The following is a 20,849-nucleotide window of genomic DNA, read 5'->3' as shown; positions in this document are numbered from 1 at the left end:
GCGCGTCTCTAGCAGCACGGATGTGCATTTGTTTCAAATTAAAACGACGAGCCCTGTAATTAAAAATGTTCCAGATCAAGAGCTATGGTAACATTTTACATGAATAAATTATTTTCAAATACTGTATTGATGATACAGCACGTGGTCGTTGTCGCCCTGTTTACGATCGAAAGGACTCTCTCTACTCGCCGCGAACAACGAGTGTCTACTTTGATCTTAATTACTTGGCGTCGAGAATTTAGAATCGCTTGTGTCAAGTATTGATACATAAACGTTATCTTACAATTTCGCATTTTATAAATTTCGTGCATGTATTTCAGGCGTCATGCGCCCTTGAAAAGTAGTGAAATCAGTCATAAACTTCCGATGATTGTTGTTGCATATTGGCTTGTGCGTCGAGATTCCGTCAGAGGGTTGCTCCTCAAGCCAAATATAATCTTTGCTGTATATCTTTAAGACAATGATGATCTTTGCAGCATAATTTGTAATTTAATTTAAATATAATTTTATATTTTTAATTCTACAGATTCTGATTGTTTTCAATCGCTATGATTGTGCGTCTTATTGCGTTAGATCGAACATTATATACGAAATTCTCACGCCATTTTGAATCGTCCTTGCAAAGTCACTAGTTTTTAATTTAATTTATTTTGATTTGTTTCCAATTCTCGCCGTAAATGATACAAGAACTTTTCCATTATTTACACTGTGTATCAAAGGGCGCAGCATATCGGCGAAAAAAGGCCATGAATTAGAATTTGTTGGATCAATAGTGTATGAATCGAAATGAAGAGAAAAATCAGTTTGAAATGAAAAAGAATTAGCTTGAAATTAGCTGAAACTTAAGGCAAAGCATTAGGTTCCTGGTGCCCTAACAAATCCTCAAAACGGTAAAAAAAATTTGGCTAATATATCTATACCTACAGAATTCAGCCTTGTAGGCATTTTGCCGACAGCGCAGCTGACTATCTGCTTTGACGTCTCAGTTAGATTCATTGTAAAAGAAAATTTTTGAAAATTAATATATTCGTATTTTCCTCGTATTCTCGTTATCTACCTAATGACCTGCTGAGTTTTGGCATTTTTGCATAAAAGAAATCCATTGAAAATACTGAGCTCGTTATGATATCGGGAACAGGCGTTGGTGTAGCCCTGCATGCTTTTCTTTGATGATAACTTTGGGCTCAACTTCCAAGTTGCTGTTCAATGCCTACGTCGGTTTCTTGCAATAGGACTTTTACTAGCCCTTTACCCAAGTTGATTCCCGCTGCATATTATAAATGGGGGCTAGGTATAGCCCATAGCTCTCCGCCCATGCACCGTGCTTTGTCCCACTGGCACCATGTGGGCACAAATGAGGACAAAGTGCGTGCAAATGATTTGATGCATTCAACGATCACGTAAAATGTGTATACGGGCTAACAATGCATTGAATATAAGGGAAAGAAATACGCGCTGTTTTTTCCAAAGTGAGCCTAACAAGAAATTTGCTCAAGCTTAAATAATCTCAACAAACGTCCGGACACGAATTATGTTTAAATATTTTTTTTTGTTTCGACTATTATTTCGGGTGAAAGATATTTTAATCATGAAAGAAATCCATAGAAATATACGTCTCAACATAGACAAGTTTGGAAAAATTAAGCTTTTAAAAGTTATGTCTTCCTCAATCATGAAGCGAGCGACTCGATCCCTTCCTCCATAACCGTAATAGAATAAAATATAGTTTAGAACTTATGCGTCGAGAATTTTCGAAGAGACAAGTTAGCAGGCTCATTCCATGGAATATATTGCCATTATTGCTCCTATATTGTGAAACCTTCTAGAAGACTATTGGTTGCCGCTGAAAGTCAATTATTGTTGCATGGAAAATTTAGGCCCTCTATTTTATGGAGTGCAAACACGCTGACCTGTGCATTCAGTCGATCAGTTGGACTCAAACAATTATACCTGAAAATTTTTGCATAATTCATAATGTGATGAATGAAAAAAATACACACGAGATTTTATTTATGTTTATTTGTTCTAATCTCACATTATATTTTCATCAACTATACTTGTTTGTCATAAATTACAATAAATTATTCTGAAAATGCAGTCACAGTATATTTCAACTGATAGATAACGACGAAATAGATATGTTAAAAACTGTCCATTTAGTGATACTTACGGACGACATCAATATGTATATATATAAATATGGATGTGGCTTGTTGATGCACAAAAAATCTATGTGGGTGCAAGTACAATTAAAAATAAACAACTTGCCAGATATGCATCGGCAGAATAGCAGATGTTGCAATTAATTTTAATTGTTCCATTGGAATTGTGCCCGCACTTCCAGGCAAATGCATCTTGACATTGCTCATTAAAAGGTCTGTACAGGCCGGGTTAGCTTGTCCAAAGCTTTGGAGAGAAATTGAGAAGTGCGGGGCATGAAGGCCAATATTTTAACGCATATTTCGGTATGAAATTTTCCTTCAAGTCTGATAAGCGGAGGAATAATACTGAGGGAAATTTGTGTTTACAAAAATTTCAATGTGGAGTAACTCGCAAAAAATTCTGAAAACAATATGTATGTACAGTTATGATCAATCTCCTGAGATATTAAGCAATAATCTACCATATTTTCAGGTAAATTAATCTGTTTCTTGTGACATGCAAACTATTGGGCAACGTATACTAGCTTACCTTAACAAGTAGCCTATTTTGCATTGGCCAATTCAGTAAAAAGTATCATAATGTCATGAATATTCGCATAATTTCATCTCTGAGCATTAATTGCAAAAAAAACTAAGTATTCTTTTCAAATCGAAAATATGAGCCTCATTAGTGTTCACAATTTACTTCTCTTAAGCTGTATTGTGATATTACTGTAAAAACAGCCATTTGTTTCGAATAAAAGTGAATGAAATAATTTAAATTGATATTTTCAAGAAATATGTTTCAAAGTTTGATGCTCGAGTGGCAAAATTCCAAAACCTGACCTATTATTTATGGAACGGGGATATCTTCATGGTTCTACCTCAATCAAAATACAAAAGCATTTACACAGCTTTTCAATAATAATTTTTCTTTTCTTTATTTTTAGAGGTCAAGAATATCGTGTATATCAAATCACTGCATAGTAAAGCCGTAATAGCCTAAGATTGAATACGATAGATTTTGTGACGTAAGTGAACTATTCTCTTGGCAGCCGAATTGGCTTCAACTGTTGAATAATTTATTCTGTGAATCTCTGCAATTATATTGCTAGAAAATCTGTAACTGATGCAGCGTATATACACTAGTGTGCCTGTTACATTTTCGGAGCGTCTGGTGATGATTGGAACAAATATGTAACGTAACTCTCTGCCTATTATCCTGTATTGATGTCGTGAGCTGCCTAGATGTGAACGTCTAGTGAGGGAAAGCTCTACCTAAATTTTTGGTGCTCAGAAATTCAAAAGAAGATATAATGAGAAAGGCGTAATATCACACGACGTTGTTATGTAATGTATTTTAATAGTCGATGACATTATTTGAATATCGGATTGGAATGGTGGTTGTGAAAGAAAACTTGGTATTCAATGTAAGTTGTTGAGATAAGCCGTAAAATTGTGAATATTTTGTTCACAGTGTACCGTGTGTAAGTAGTAAAAGTTATTAGAGAAGAAAATTATGTTTCGAAGGTTTTAGATAGTCGTATATTCTTAAAAAAACGCTATCTGGATACAGAAAAACGAGCAAACAAATTTTCTTGCATTAGCCAAAGCTGAGCTTTAATTTTCTCCCTAAAAACATGGTGATCTGTACATTTTATTTCAGTTTGAGCAAATTCGTCCAGGGAAAGGAGACGAATTTCCTTAAGCATCCAATAATTAAAATGCAAGATTTGATGGCGAAGCTCATCGGGTGAATACCTGAAAAAATGAAGAAAAAATTCTGGTCGCCTATAAAAGCCCATGCAAAGCCATGCGAGGCACCAGTGAACCCTAGAAGCCGGCGTCGAAAGGAGGTCTAGGTCCGTAGTCACACCTGTTGCGTACGGCACCCTAGCTGCTTTCCCGAGGATAACGTGAGTTTCATCGTCTTTTCAGGAGTAAAATTCAAGAATGCTAACATTCTTTAAAAAATCATCATTCCAGCAAAGAGAATACGGTTGTTTGAACCACGATGCAAAATTTGTTCATAAATATTTATGTAGAAATTTTCATTTCTAGCATTATGAAAGATACGCGATTTTGTAAAGGTCTGTGCGAATTTCAGCGAATTTCCAAATAAACGCCTGCACTTTTACTCTGCATCATGTAGCAAATAATAAATTATAACCGTAAGGCAAATATTGCATGCGAAGTGAACATTTTTTTATCTCAGTAAGCAGTGGAACACACTTCACCCGGGCAGTTACATGGTGGAGATATGCGTCTTCATCAGCAATTGAAAGTACACGACAAACAAATCAATATAATAGGGACAAAACAATCTTATTTCACACCAGGGCTGCGATATATAGTGGATTCAGGAAAAAGATTTTTTCTATGAAACTTTGTGATAGAAAAATGTCGATGTAGTATTAATTGTATCAATTAATCAATTAATAATTAATAAATTAATCAATTAATAAAAAAATTGGGCTTTAGTTACCGAAAATTAACAGGAATGCAATCCCGTCTCTTCAAAGAGCACATGACAGAAGCAAAGTATGAACATATTTTTTGCGTTTCCAGCCATAAGAATCTAAAGTTCAACTCACAAACAATTCTTTGCCCGGAAAACTATTTTTATTTATATGTCGAAGCTAAATTCTGAATATATAGGTGCAAAATGTGGCGCTCGTTCGAGTATAACTGCACTAAAAAGATATTGTGAAAACTTTTTCACTAAAAGTATTTTTATCTGAATGAGCAAATTTAAAATAAATAACATAAGGATACTTCCTGCCTGCCCGGTCTCGTCACTCACCTTCGTACATAGGAAAAAGTCATCGAATACACATTAGTTTGCATTGTATGATGAGGAAATATATATATATATATATATACGTATTTATTATTCTTAATAACGCTACTCTTGCACATTATAGTTCTCCGTATTGTAAAAGCCAAATGTGGTTTTTACTTTTACAAACATAATATTGAAATCAGTCTCAACTTGATCTCGCAACGAACTTACGGCTATACTAATTAAAAAAAAAAAAGTCAACTTCAATAATCGAGTCAAGCTTCATTTCTTTCTTGTACCGTATAATCTTAAACGCTGTCGAGCTTACGATAATATCAAATATTTGATGAGTCTCCTTTGAGCAAAAATCTACCTTCTGCAATTTTTTGACAAACGATTTTGTTGCATAAGGGAATATAGTAAAAAACACTGGAGTACAGTGGTACTTCCATGTTCTGTCCAAAAATAAAGCATTGGAATAATTCGATTATGTTCCCTCCAAAATTTTGTTTTTTAGAGTCAGGGATCAATTGAATCTGTGCTGTCTGTACACCAGCCCTGTCAGAGTTAAGTCTCGGTATTTTTCATTACTCATTTTAAAAGAAGTTGCATATGGGAATGGAGGAGAGGACCTCATTAATTACATGTCGGGGTCTCGATAATAAACATCGCTCAGTGCAAGGGTATCCATTATGCCTCCATGGCTCTTTGTTCTGGCCGTGATTAAGCGATGAGATGATGAGCGTCCTCTTCTTTCTATAGGGAGTAGAAAATTATCATTAAAATCTTGAAACATAATCAAACAAAAAAAGAATAAAGTTTAATTTTGCATTCGACTGAATGTGAGCCCAGCACAAAAATCGATGCGTGGATGTTGCAATAGCATATCAAACTTGAATCAGCATTATAACTTTGCAATAAAGTAATTTAATTCTCTCACATTACGTTCAAAAACGTTGTCAGACGCGACCATCGGACGTGATTACATTGAATTTTAAGAGGTGTATTTTGGAGAAATATCTACAACGTTTAGGTCTATGCAAAGTATTTCTAAATCTCTTGCCTGGTAAATTTGTTGAAGCTCGATGATCGCCGTAACACAATGAACTCCCATCAACTCTCTCAAGCCCACGTCTGAGTTTTCGTTTTTTCACCGAGCAATTAATTTACGGTAACTTTCAGTGATTTCAGACATGAACGTTCAGCGCACATCACTGATAGTAGTTTTAAACTAATGGATATGATCGGATCTTCGCGAGCAATGTTTGTCGAGGGAGGAGTTTCATGATGTACCATAATGTCGAAAGCGTACTCATTTCAACTTAGAAATTTGATGGCAAATGATGGACAGAGGAACCGTCAGTCCAAACTTGATTTATTACGTCGTAAACTCGTGTGTGAAAAAAACGTGAACTTCAAGCCTGGTAATAGAGAACTTGAGATTGCCGAAGATATTTTCGACGCTATCGATGACAGTTGAGCATATTCCAGTTATTGTCACCAATAAATAATGACAGGAATGAGATGGACGAAAAAAGTAGGTTGAGATAGCTAATTAACGTGTGAAGTGCTAGATTATCCATCTGTTTGTAGAATCTATGAATTTTTCGTAATGAAGGAAGCGATGCAAACAATTTGAAAATTTTATTCTGATTTAAGAACGGCTCTTACATATATACAATATTCTAAATAATTGCATATATTCGTAGGAATGCTACAGCTAGTGAAAGTTTTCGTTCACTATAGGTGGCAGAGAGGTTGGAACGACGAAGTAAACGACCATTATATGAGTCGATGGAAAGTTCACATAAAATATTCATGTATGGTTGACGATGGTAACAATTAATTTCTTTCTAAAATGAGATTGCTAACAGCTAAGCATATCTCTTTGAAGGTGCAAATGTGCGTTTTATAGAAATAGAGTCATGCTTGTCGCGAACATATCCTTCGCGAACACCCTAAGGTTGATGGCATAGAGATTTTAATACCTTCGTCGGTGTTTGCGGCCTTCGTAATTTCTATGCAACGAATATGACTATCGTAAATGTTCGGTCTCGTCATCATCCAATAACAATTTATAGAAAACTGCAAGAATGTGAGCCATTAGTTGAACAAGTATCTCTGCAAAATTCGACTCTGAACAAAGTAATATTTACGGGGCTCACTCCAGGAATTAACAGTGAAAATATTCTGGAGATAAATATTTTGATTCAACAATTTCATGATTTACAAATTGTAGTTTTATTATTGAGCAATGATTGCGTGGCATATCAAGATAAAAGGAATAAAAATAAATGAGGAAAACTTGCTTTTTACAAACGAGAGTTACCTCATGCACTACAGTAATGTGTTGTTGGATAAAATATATTTTTAAAATGTAATGTAGGTAGGCATAAAGTCGGATAAATGAAGCAAAATAATTTTATATTTTGACAAAAAAATTTCTCGGTGCCTGTGATGTTTTTTGCCTCCATGTATTCTGAAATTTTCAGTTTGGTTTTTGACATTAATAATTTTGCCCTTTCATAAAATGCGTTTCTAGAGCAGATGTAGCAAATTTTAAGCTTCGCTCGTTCCCTCAGACAATGAATTCAAGCTGAAAGAAATGCAATTAGTCGAACACGTGGCAGAAATCTGTGCTAATACATGCAGGCTGAAAGGGTCACGTGTGAAGCAGGGCTACCGAGTTGCCTTGAGTGTGGTTTTGGAAGCGTCATAAGCAGACGACCTTCATTTCGAAAGTCAAATTACCGCAGACGTGCCCTTGTGATCCATCTCTGAATAAAACTCTCTTCCTGACATTGATCGTTACATATTTACCGTAATGCAGTGGCCGAGCGTTAAAGAAAACCATTAACTGTTCATTGAAATACCCTTAGGGTCATTTAAATCGTGAATTTTAATTATGAACCAAATTGAATTGCCTGAATTCATGAATAGACTCAATCTATTCTAAGCGTGCTATGAATTACATCTGATTTTAACACCCTGCTGTAACGTGATAACCCAAAAAAGTTTCTGGTAGTGGTACCTACGTCCAGGCATCCACTGAAAAAGTTCTTCACTAAACAGACGATTTTTAACTGGGAAAATAATCGAAGGAGCTGGCGGCAATCTTGTACATTTATGAAGATCGACAGAAGATTACATTAATTAAGAAATAATTCAATAGCAGTAACACTAGACTCTCACGAAAAATTTCTACGAATGTGTCAGAATAAAGGTATACATTTTCACATTTAAACTGGACGTGTGACGAGTTAAAATTTAAACATTATAGTTAACGTGCTTATTCTGACTCTTATTGGAAAATGTATGCCTTACCATGCATGCTCTCAGTTTTTTAATTTAATGTAAATTCATGTTAGAAGATATTCATTTAAGAATTCAATTTTTCTGCATATTCAAAATAGCTGACGAGAAGCCAGCAGCCGCATCGAGATATCTCTGAGATAGAGGGACAGGCTCGAGCCCTGCTATTTGTCGCCTCTCGGCAATCAGAGCTGCCTCAGAACTCAGACTCGTCATTCCTGCGTCATCTGTCGAAACCTACGGTCGAGCGGCCCTCTTCTCACAGCATCTAGAAAATCCTAAATATTAACCGTGATGTAAAATAATTATTACGATTTAAAGGGATCATTTTTACCAATGCATCTTTAATCCATCTAGCTGTTCTAGCATATTAATACCTTCTGTTGTTTAAAAAATTATTGTGTTATTTTCATCAGTAACCATTTTCAAATACTTTACTGCCATGCAATTGGAATTAGTGCTTCTGATAAATCGGATTGACGAACATTCATTTATTGAAACCGTATATTGACTACCGGTTTCAGTGGTTGCGGTTGTCATGGTCAATGACGATTTACAGAGGCACTGAATATATGACTTCGGTCCTCCATTTATCTCCATTGAAACTACTATGCAAAAATGCTTGCTTTGGTACAGCAGCACACATCAGTCTCGAGAACATCGTAATTCGTAACACAGCAGCACCGAAAACACGTCATATACAGTATAGGGACGATAGTAACAGACAAGAACACGAATAACGGGCTCAGGGATATTAAGTCGCGGTACAATTTACTTCTTGATACCTTGTATTTAGGCATAACGGGTGATCTCTGTGCTAAAAGCGATCGTATCAGAAATATGTGTGGGTCGGTTTAATGAGTATTCGGTTCACACTAACACACTGAAACTCTCGCTCCTGAATTTATATCTAGTTCATATAGCTATATAAGCAAGACCATCAATAATTTAAAATCTAATGCGTCATTAAAGTAATGAAAGCACTGAGTAATTATTTCAAATCAGCATCGCTACTGCTAGGTTGCACGTCAATAAAAGCCTTGAAATAACTGATTGGACCGAAATGAGCTACACTCTAATCCACGTCTATAAATTAAGCTAAAAAAATAAGTAAATAAAGAAGCATAGCATCAATTATACATTTTGATGAATACTTTCCTTTTCTGGCTAGTCTTAGATTTTTTAATGAAGACCAGTGTTTGTTCCAGGTCAGTTAATAAAAATATATCGTTTATAAAGTCATTCATGCATCTCCTTCTTAATTATTTTAATATGATCTACACAAAGTAGTCAAATCTGCCCAAATCTTTCTCCCTTTAACACTGGAAAAGAACGTGTTAACATTCTCGCGTTACGAAATAATCTTTCAAACTCCTAATAAAGTTCCCATGAAGGTTTAATATAGCTGAAAGCTTTTATTTCAATCTGCTATGCCATTCCGAGTTTTACGTTACATCTTTTTCTTATTTACGAGCTTTACGAGCACCGAGGTTTTTAAATCACGTTTAAGGACCGCCCGCCAAACTCAGTCAAGTTCTGAGAAATAATCTCTAAGGAGGATTTATCTATAGAGTGCTTGGAAGTTGTTATCGTAGACCTGGAGGAAAATATCGTCGCAATTGCGGAGGTGTTCGCAAGATTGTTGTGCTTACGAATGGCGCCGGGCTGAGCGGCGGCGAGCATCACAGAAATGCAAGACGCCCCGACGGGAGCCGTGGCAATGAACGCATGTCTTGCCCGCCACTCTGGGGACGTCTGCGGCAATCTGATAGTTTTGCCGCGTTCGCTTTGCATGCAGACTGAGTTTCGGGGAGCTGGGCAAGTGGTTAGCACAAGACAAATCTGATGACAGGCCCTGGTTCGGAGATTACGGGTGTGATGTATTGCTCTTGCCAAAGCGATACGTATGGGAGCTTTGAATGGCAAGGGTGAGTCGAAATAAGGGCCATTTGTTATCCTAAACACAAACGGTGAAGGGATAAAAAATTATACGGTACTTTCAACTGAAAAAATTATACAGCACTTGTAAAACAAAATTCTGGAAGTGCTTATACGTTGCGTTCACATCATTATTCTTACGAATGATTTTAATTTTGCAACAGTTACACCAGTCTCTAATAGACGCAACATTAAAATTCATATAGACAGCGTATCTGAACGATATGGAATTGAAATGAAAGCTTATCCGAAAGACCGGATTCAAAAATTGTGGTAGCCCATTTGAGACCAAATGACATAAAAAGAGATGAGAATAATTACGATGACAGTCACTTCTTATGAAAGTAAATTTTGATACACGATTCTCTCATTAAATTTATTTATTTTCTATCGCAGATGAGGTTTTGCGGAGGCAGGTTTGCCTCATCGTCGTCCACTGTGTTGCTCTCAGCCTTCGTGCTGCTGTCATACATGAGCGCAGCCGTCACAGCTGGACCGACGACGAAGGTTAAATAATTATAAGTCTACGGAATTTATGTTCAATATTTGATTTACTCTGCTGTCGGTAATGGAACATTTTTTAATATATTAACAAATTATAATGAACCAACGAACATTCAAAATTAATAAGTTTGAACGCATGTAAAATGAAATAATAATACTAAATGTGATAGATTGGTATGGAGACCGGAAAACAGGAGACTAATATTCTCATTAAAATTCTAATCTAAATATTAATAAAAATAATAAATTAAAAATTCCAGGATAGCATAAGATGAATCATTTATCTCACATAACCCATATTAATCCAGACTGCAACAAAATTTATTGAAAAATACTTTAAATGCAGCCAAAAAATCGAAACTGCTTAAGTTATATTCATCACAGCAAACGGGAGCATTTTCAAATGAGTTGCTTATCTGTAGAGCTAATAAATGGGCGTCTTCGGGGTTACACCTCTTTGAAATTATTTTTTAAGTAGGAAGAGAATTAAAGGGATTTATTAAGGGAGCTTCAAGTAAATGTAACTTTTTTGTGAAAATGTTACAAAGTGCCCAACAGGCAACAACCATTCCCATGCAACGATTTTTACGTGTAAAAGCTTGTGCAGGAATATTTTTGGATATTATTCTTCGCGTGAAATGAAAAATAAGGTGAGCTTATTCAAAGGGTTGGTTTTGAATATTTTTTGACGTATTAAAAAAATTTCCATTGAAAACTATTTCAAAGGCTTTGCAACTTTTCCCTCATATTGACACAGATCTGTTTAACCTATAATCTCAGGGTAGACGAGTGGTTTCGATCGCATAAGTACCAAAGAGTTTAAGGTTAGAGACCCGCAGCTGGATCTTGAAATCTGACAGTCAATTGGCGACAGACCAAACAAAATGGCTATATTATTAGCTATTATAACGTTTATTGCTGATCAAATCATCACTTTATAACTAGATTATTCATTTCGAATTGACTTAAATTTTTACAAGTATAGCTTATAACAACGAATTTCGGAGAACATTAAAATTCGGCCATTTCTCAAGCTTATAATTTATGAGAACAAATCTGAAATATATAAAAAAAAATACAGTGGATTTATACTTAATGTGGATTAATTTGATTTTGCTTCCAAAATTCAATGCAAATGTTTCCCTCCTAGCACTAAATTACTATTTTTTCGACTTGCAATGAAAGCCAGTTGATTTACAGCGACAGTGGCAGAGACGTCCCGCGATGTTGTAAACTTTATTTACTTAGGCTTCGTTTGCTTGCAGATGACTGCAGCGGGTATCTTACCGCCCATGCCGTATCATCACGCATTAGCTGATGTCAGCCGAAGGCCTGGAGACACGGCGCCGGTTCTCAGACAGTTAGTGTCATGTTCTCAGTGAGGTTTTTATTTGTATTCTTGTGGAATAATTGAGCCCAATCCATACGTGATGTCGGGCAACGATTCGCTATTTCAACGGCCTTAGCCCTTTCTTTCGATTTAGGGCTTCTGGACCTTCAATGTAAACTTTTCAGATATTTTGCAACGTTGTTTGATATACAGCTGTAATTAGTTATTTTCCAAGACAGTCATTTTGCACTGCTAACATCAAAATGGTATAATTAAACTTGTGTGACTCGTGCTCCGAGAGTCAGGGCTCAATTTCTGTATACCTTAAGACATTGATAATAAACCGGAGTCTAGTCAAGTTAAAATGCCGTTTCATATGATGCAATTTCGAACGACTAATGAGTTGCACAGCTTCTCTTTTCGGTATCCTTGACTATTTGGGAAGTTAAAAATTTTTCAACATGAAAATTTATTCACGTGATTAATGTTGTCTTATTGCCAGATCTATCTCGAGAAATTGTAGTGAACTATTTTCAAGACAGCTTGAACTTCTACGATAAAATTTCGTGAACTGGGATAAAAGCAAAATTTTAGAATAATTCACGTTTTTGCAGAGTTTCCGAGTTGCCTCGGTGGTTCGTAATGCCTGAGAGCTACGAGCAGAGCAGTTTGGCGATCGGCAAACGACGAAGCTTCGGTGCCTGGTCAGGTGAGTAGCAACGATACCGATTATTAGCTATTTTAGGGCCTTGAGTTGATTCCGTTTTAATATGACATTCGTGATGCATCAATTAATTACAAAAAAATCAGAGAGTAATTTATAAAATGTAACGTAATAGCTTCGGATCTGATGAACGAATTACCAACCCAAAACGAAATAATAACAACTAAAACTAACAATACACTAAGGTCAATAACATGGATGGAATTATTTGAGCTTCTTATTTATCCGTCAGGTAAACGGGATTCGCAATCAGACCGTTACCTGAGTCTCGTAACGCGACTTCACTCGCTGCTGCAGGACAAAATCTCGCATCGTGACCTGAGCAACAAGCGTCAGCAGTTCAGCGCATGGGCTGGCAAGAGGTCTCCACTAGAAGCAGATCAGAACCAAGATTCACTTGCAGACCTGACACAGAAAACAGGTACAGATCAAAGCACGACACCGCCTCAAGCCATGCGCGGCTTTAACAGGCCTTGGAAGCGGACCAGCGAGAGCGAAGACGCTGGGTCTCAGTCGGACTTGCGTCGGCTCCTAAACTCCATCAGAGACGCGAATGTCGTCAGACGAGCCTTCAGTGCGTGGTCGGGCAAGCGCGGCTTCAGCGCCTGGGCCGGCAAGCGTTCAGATGACGGCATTCCAGAAAAACTAGAGCTATTTTAACAAGTTTTCCTATAATTCAGATACAAAGCTCCGTTATATTAGCAGTCCTAGGTACAATCTTTCTCCTAGGTGTCGTGCTTTCTTTTAGTTACTTTACGTGTAGCATTCACGTTTCACGGAAAATTGAAATTTAAGTTTCACGCGAGTGAACAACCCTTTCTGCTTAAACAGAATAATTATTTCAAGGATTTCGGTAAAGCAACTAGATTGAAGATTAGGTAGGTATGTCATTAAATTATCTCATTTTATTATGAAGAGTTCCGGAGTGCTGATCCAAAAAGTAAAGTAAAAACATATTAAATATATTTTTATTTGGTTTCTGAAATGGAAAAAAATGCATGTAATAATTTTTCCAGTTCCTTACGGGAACATCTACGTGCGCTGAGGTATAAGAAAACTATGACAGTTTCTTACCAAGTGACAACGAGAAAAAACCCCAAAGCCATAACATGATATTTTTGGCAGTAATTTCAGAGTAACTCACGAAAACATGGCTTAAGAACTAATTTTGATTATTTTTACAGTGATTAAAAAAAGTTGGTCAAATGAAGCTTTGGGTGTCGGATGTACACTATTCTAACACGGAATATTCGAGTAATTGAACAATGCGAAAACGCATAGACAAACTATGTATGTATAAGTTAATTACTAATGATCTGCGACTAAAAGAAATGCAAACGACATTGAGCTCGACAAGGAAATGGATATATGTGCAAAGTAAGCGCATTGAACTTTCCTTTACATAAAACTCAACGTGAAAGTTGAGGCACAGCAAATAATAAAAGAAATCAAACTTGTGTTTTTGTCATTTCTATTATTATTCATTTCATACGCCAAAATAGTTTCATTGACAACGAACAAAAAATAGCGTCAAACAATTTTGATTCATGAGTATAAAATAGGTGATTAAAGTTAAAAAATATTCCATAGACAAGATATAGTTATGACAAAAGTAGGATCTTAGTGACCATCAATTTGAATCTAAACAGTCGAGTTTAATCTTAATTTTGCATAATTTTACATTACAATCGTTCTTTGCGTTGGTACAATTTTAAATATGCAGCTGGAAAATTACCGGACTAGTGTTGAACAATAAACATGGTTTTAAACCCATAAATGTACCGTTCAAAGCAAGGGGCAGTTTACGAAAAGAAAACAATGTAGAGACTTAAGCATCCGCATCAATTGAGTGTATAATAATGATCAACAGTGCAGGCTTATTAATCCGTTGGATACAAGCAAGTGTGCTTGTGTGATGACCAAACTACATAACATTAATTTACGTTATCGTAAGACGCACAATGTAAGTGAACAAAACCTGTAAAATGTACACTTAATGTGATGGCAATGGAAAAAACAAGTGAATACTGAATATTAGAAATTGTGGATCATAAATCCCTACCAAATTGAAATTCAACGAGAGTCGAAAAAATAACCAAATATCACACCTAGTTTCTCAGTTTAATAAAGTGACATGCCTAAAAATTCACCTAATAACATGAAACGATTTTTTTAATGTTTGATTTACATTGAATTTAATCATGTTAACCTGAAGCAGTTTATAAAGTGAAGAAAAAAGCAGCGGTACATTCTCAAATGGCGAAGATTACTCAATATCTCTGGATCTAATATACCTTAAAATAAGGGTAGCTTACAACTCAGCATTGAAGTAAAAAATATAACTCAGTACTCACTGCAGTGACTGACAGAGAGCGCATTTTCTCGTCGATGAAACGTGAAGTCACGGTCAAACATGACGAGCAAAATAGCGCCTTTTTTCCATAAATGAGAAAATGTGCTAAAAAAGATCAAATCAAAAAATCAAAATCAATTAATAAAAAGGAAGTCTAAAAGAAGAAAAACAGATTAACAACTACCTAAATCAAGACTTGATAAATACTATAGAAGCAGAAAACTTTCAAGGACTAGAAGCTCTCTAAATATCTTCATGGAATGGGACAACAATGACTAAGCTTTCATTGAGAGAGTTCCAAACTGAGATCACAGTGATATGAGGTGGTGTCAAGTTGACAGATTTTCATAAGGAAATCATGACTACATTCCTACAAGAATGTCTTGGATAAAATTTGTTTTCAGTGAAAAAAATTTATGTCATGTAAATAAACTAGGCATGAAAATAACTACACAATTTTGAACTAAAAGTGAAAATTGAGGACATAGTAGATTTAGAAGTAGGTACAAATGTATCACTGGAAAAAAATTCATTTTTATTATCTTTGACTGAGAACATTCAAATTACCACACCTAAAATTACAGCTAATAATAAAAAATGATATGTAAAGAGAGTAGAAATTAAAAATATTGCACAGGCAGACCATGGTGCACTTTTAGTTGTCATTAGAATATTAAAACCAGAAACTTAATCATCAAAAGAAGGAATGTTCTCAAAGGAAAATCCTTCATAGCCTTTGAATGCATAATAGCAAATATATGAATGGTAAGACCCTGGTATGAACATGAGTGCACCAAGTATCAGAAGAGGCCAGGTTCTGTCACTGTACTGCTCATGTATGTGACCAGTCACAAGAAGGCTTCCAACCACCAGCAGCACTGTGCCTATCACCAGAAGAACAATGGCAAACCAGACACTTTTCCATGGGATGCGGGTCTCTGGAGCCTGAAAAATCACAATGAACTTTAGAGGGAGAAGACATTGACAAGTTAATCAACTACATATTTTTAAAGATGAAGGCAAAACAATGTCACCCTTATTAAACAAGGATATGAGAGTTATCATTTTATCTGACCTTGAACTGGGCATCTATAAATCCAGAGTCATCTTGGCTGAGACGTTGGTAGCCAGTTCGTGAAGATGCACCATCTCTTCGCTGAGCCATTATAGCATCAAATAAGTTTAATCAAGTACTTAAAAACTCTGAAAATGAGAAAACAAGACAGAAAATAATTCATAGAATCACATAATTTTGATGCCTGGTTAACATTTAAACAAAACTGAATAAGCAGCAAAGCTGATTAAAGTGCTTATTTATTTTTGAGCATCATGGACATGAGCAGCATCAGTTCTTTACAATTTACAAACAGATTCTCTATCTCTGAATAAGCTAGAACAAAAAAACACTAAAGAGTTATGATAATAACTTGAATGATTAATCATTAAAGTTTACACTCCAAAGTGTAATGACATGCCTGACTGACTCAGGCTCATTGCTGGTTTCATGAACTTGATGAAGCATGGGATTTTTTATTCATTTATAGATGGCTTCTGTTCAATATTCGTGTTTAGTACGTACATATGTTTTTTTATACGAATTGATAATGAATATGTTATCACATGCTTATTTGATTCAATCCAAATGTGGAAAAAAAATTATTTATTTGCTTTTGCCTTTGGCATTTTTGTCTCGCTCACACTTTACAAGTACCTAGCTACAAGCAAGCTGAAGCAGCTTTTGCCCAACTAATTTTATACTCTGGAGTCACAACAGTGAACAGACCAAAATTATTGCTGACTGCCATGAACCAACTCAGCTGCCAAGTGCCAAGCAGCCAAGTCAGTTGCAAAATATAGTATAGAAGAACCAGGAATCCAGAATGCCAGTCTAGAAATGATAGAGGTAGATATATTCAAGATTGATCCAGTTTGGTAACTAGGTAGGCCCTAATCAGTTACACTTACAAAATATCAGCTAATTATGAAAGAAAAATCCACTAATCCAGTATCAAGAGTTTTTTCAGATCCAATATGATGTGCACTTTTTATAGTAGTAATAGTACTCCCTACTCCTTAAAAAGTTGTTAATTCCACAATGATCCATAGTGACAAAGCAGAGTTTTTTAGACTCTTCACTCTCCCTCAAGTTCATTTTTGAGTCCTATAAGTAGACCAGTAAAGTATCCTGGATACCAGCATTATCATACTTAAGAAATTGGTTTAAATGAGAGTTTTTTAGACTCTCCCTCAAGTTCATTTTTGAGTCCTATAAGTAGACCAGTAAAGTATCCTGGATACCAGCATTATCATACTTAAGAAATTGGTTTAAATCTTGTGTAAATGAGGAAATTAAAAATGAACTGCTTCTAAAAAAGCTCTGGTTTGTCACTATGCCACAATCCACATCCACCCACACCCAGTGCACCCACGGCCCACCCAGGGCCTGAGGGCCAGACTGAGGCTGGGGCGCTGGGCCAGAGGCTGGAGCTGGAGTTTTGCATATAAATTTTTCTTGGTAAATTCAAACAGCTAGATTATAGTAGAATAGGGTAAATGTGGTATATTCCGACACATTAAGGACGCATCAAGAAACGAAAAACTATAAAAAAACGTATGCGTTACGTAAGTTCTGTTGCCTTCACGTGACTCTCAAAACACTTCACTACGCGTCACTTGGCGTCAGCAACAATGAAATGTCACAAAATGTTGCCATATTTATTAAAAAGCCTTTAGAATGGAAACCTACCAAATCCCTATATTCCGTCACTGTGTGTGGCAATATTGAGTGTGTGGCAACCTGTGTGTGGTGAGTCGTATTGCGTCAGCGCTTCAAATTTTACTGATACGTAATGCCGACATCCACGTGTACGAATTCCGTTCGCTGTGTGAGCTGTATTGGGATACAACATGGCTTTGAATTAGAACACTAATGAATATTGGACACTACTTAATTACGTTTTAATTAACAGCTATTAGGCTTTTAATTAAGCAAATTTCAATTTTTGTACAAGCTTTGAACGATCTGTGTGTGTCCAATTCAAGTTGTGTCGGAATTAGTTTTCATGTGTCTAAATCCATTTCTCAACTTCATCATCCATTAATTTATTTATGACTTGAAATCAGCGAATACAAGTATACTTAAAGGATTCCTACCATGGTCAGGAAGATGTGCCAGGTGCGCGGGAATTTATTTTGTCATTTTAACGACCTGCGCGGTGCGCCGTACTACGTTGGTAAAAAAATACGCCGTGCACCGTACTTTAGAAAGCTAAAATAGTTCTTCTATTTAGTCGACAATATACACAAGTATATTGACTACGCGAGTCGAACTGACAATAATAAATGTAAGACATGTCCGGATTACTTCTGACTCTTCTGGTTGTCCGCCTTGTCGGATACGGAACGTACGGTAATCATAAACTGCGGCTGTTATACATACGAAATGTAAACAGACGGTGTTCAGTGTCAGTGTTGCCATATGACTATGGAGAAAATTTCTTCTAAAATAAAGATGGCCGGGATTGCGCGAACACGTGCATGAAGATAATCAATTTTCATTACATTGCGCCAACTGCACAGCAATAGCTTAAAAAAAGTGAAAATGCGCGGGAAAATTCACCGAAAACATACATCATCCTGAGTGTGGGATTCCTAATACATTCACAATCACAGACGTATTTAAAAGTCTCAAACCATAATATTCTTCCTATAAAAACAGTTATTCACTATTTGGTAGAGCAAGGTCAAGTGTCAACTGTCAAATTTGACACATTTTTTGATGATCTCACCAGGTGGCATGCATTGTCTCTCTTTGGATCTCAATATTTTCCCACTAGATGGCCAAGACCTAGCGTTCTGGCAGTATTTTGACGCACAAATGTATGACGTCACGGTCATCACCATTTCAACCATCAACAAACGCATGGAACTAAAACAAAGCTTAATACTATAAAGCCACACTCAGGATGATGTATGTTTTCGGTGAATTTTCCCACGCATTTTCACTTTTTTTAAGCCATTGCTGTGCACAGTTGGTGCAATGTAATGAAAATTGATTCTCTTCGCGCACGTGTTCGCGCAATCTCGGCCATAGTGCCATGATGATAGTGGCAAAGCAGAGAGTTTTTTAGACTCTTCCTCAAGGTCATTTTTGAGTCCTATTGGTAGACCAGTATACTGTCCCCAGGACACAGCGGGACAGAGACGTCGGGTGCCGACGCGGTGAGACGAAGTCGGGGCAGTAAAGTATCCTGGATACCGTGGTACCAGCATTATCATACTTGAGAAATTGGTTTAAATCTTGAGTAAATGAGGAAATTAAAAATGAACTGATTCTAAAAAAGCTCTGGTTTGCCACCATGATCCCGGTCATCAATTCTACGTCGCGCTGCCGCGCAAGAGCAGTTTGTGGAGGAACAGACGTAATACTCAGTACAGTATGCCTTTAATTATCTTTCAATAATGTATGATTTTTCTTGATACGGAAATTTGGTGAATGAGAAATCTAGAACTTTATTTTAAAAGAAATTTTCTCCAAAGTCATATGGCAACACTGAACACTGTCTGTTTACATTTTGTATGTATAATGCATGTATGTTACGATTACCGTACATTCCGTATCCGACAAGCGGAAGAGTCAGAAGTAACCCGGACATGTCTTACATTTTATTATTGTCAATTCGACTCAAGTAGTTGATATAAACTTTGATCTTTGATGACCAATGAAATATAACTTTTTAATAGGGAGACTTCATGTTTATTATACTACAAGTAATGATCTTTATTTAATTAGAGCCGCGTTGCCGCGCACATAGTGGCAATGCAGAGAGTTTTTTAGACTCTCCCTCAAGTTCATTTTTGAGTCCTATAAGTAGACAAGTAAAGCATAGTGGCAAAGCAGAGAGTTTTTTAGACTCTCCCTCAAGTTCATTTTTGAGTCCTATAAGTAGACCAGTAAAGTATCCTGGATACCAGCATCATCATACATAAGAAATTGGTTTGCATCTTGGGTAAATGAGGAAATTAAAAATGAACTGATTCTAAAAACTCTCTGGTTTGTCACTATGGCCGCGCATCCATATTTAAACTATTTTAGCTTTCTAAAGTATGGCGCACGGCACATTTTTTTACCAGCATAGTACGGCGCATCGCGCAGGTCGTTAAAATGAGACAATAAATTCCCACGCACCTGGCACATCTTCCTGACCATGGCTATAAACCATGGTCAGGAAGGTGCAGCGTGTACGCCGGAGGTTCGTTTTCAGATGTACGCCAGTACGCCAGGGAAGAAAGTTGCCAATATGCTTGCTAAAAACGGAAGTGTAACCCTCGCCAATGCTGCATGATCGACACAGGCACACGTACTTTACGATTGATGCCTGGCAATTGTCACAAACACACGTGCTTTACATTTACGATCTATATAGCTGATGCCCAATGATCAACACTGATGCGCGCTCCTTGCAATCAAAGTGGAAGATGCCTAATGATCGACACAAGCGCGCGCGATTTACGATCGGTTTAGCCGATGCCCAATGATCAACACAGAAGCGCGCTCTTTGCGATCAAAGTGGAAGATGCCTAATGATCGACACAAGCGCGCGTGATTTACGATCGGTTTAGCCGATGCCAAATGATCAACACAGAAGCGTGCTCTCTGCAATCAAAGTGGCCGATGCCTAATGATCGACACAAGCGCGCGCGATTTACGATCGTTTTAGCCGATGCCTAATGATCGACACAAGCGCGCGCGATTTACGATCGTT

General features: G+C 36.6%; 2 protein-coding genes across 2 annotated transcripts; one reads left to right on the top strand and one right to left on the bottom strand.

Moving 5' to 3' along the window:
• The first annotated feature begins 3,980 nt into the window (after window positions 1–3,980).
• On the top strand, window positions 3,981–14,189 carry LOC108666758. Its single transcript, XM_018153684.2, has 5 exons — window positions 3,981–4,057; window positions 10,570–10,680; window positions 11,943–12,037; window positions 12,622–12,716; window positions 12,964–14,189. The coding sequence occupies exons 2-5, from the start codon at window positions 10,570–10,572 to the stop codon at window positions 13,389–13,391; spliced, it is 729 nt and encodes a 242-aa protein (XP_018009173.1). The 5' UTR covers window positions 3,981–4,057; the 3' UTR covers window positions 13,392–14,189.
• Window positions 14,190–15,229: 1,040 nt separating this feature from the next.
• LOC108666754 (transmembrane protein 230-like) lies at window positions 15,230–16,288 on the bottom strand. The gene is made up of 2 exons (XM_018153677.2): window positions 16,160–16,288; window positions 15,230–16,029 (listed from the first exon to the last, which is right to left on the bottom strand). The coding sequence occupies exons 1-2, from the start codon at window positions 16,247–16,249 to the stop codon at window positions 15,772–15,774; spliced, it is 348 nt and encodes a 115-aa protein (XP_018009166.1). The 5' UTR covers window positions 16,250–16,288; the 3' UTR covers window positions 15,230–15,771.
• Between the last annotated feature and the right edge of the window lie 4,561 nt (window positions 16,289–20,849).

The sequence above is a fragment of the Hyalella azteca genome, unplaced genomic scaffold (assembly GCF_000764305.2).
Source record: "Hyalella azteca isolate HAZT.00-mixed unplaced genomic scaffold, Hazt_2.0.2 contig3594, whole genome shotgun sequence".
NCBI classification, from domain to species: Eukaryota; Metazoa; Arthropoda; class Malacostraca; order Amphipoda; family Hyalellidae; genus Hyalella; species Hyalella azteca.
Note: the sequence above shows the minus strand (reverse complement) of the source record. Positions and strands in the feature narration are given on the sequence as shown.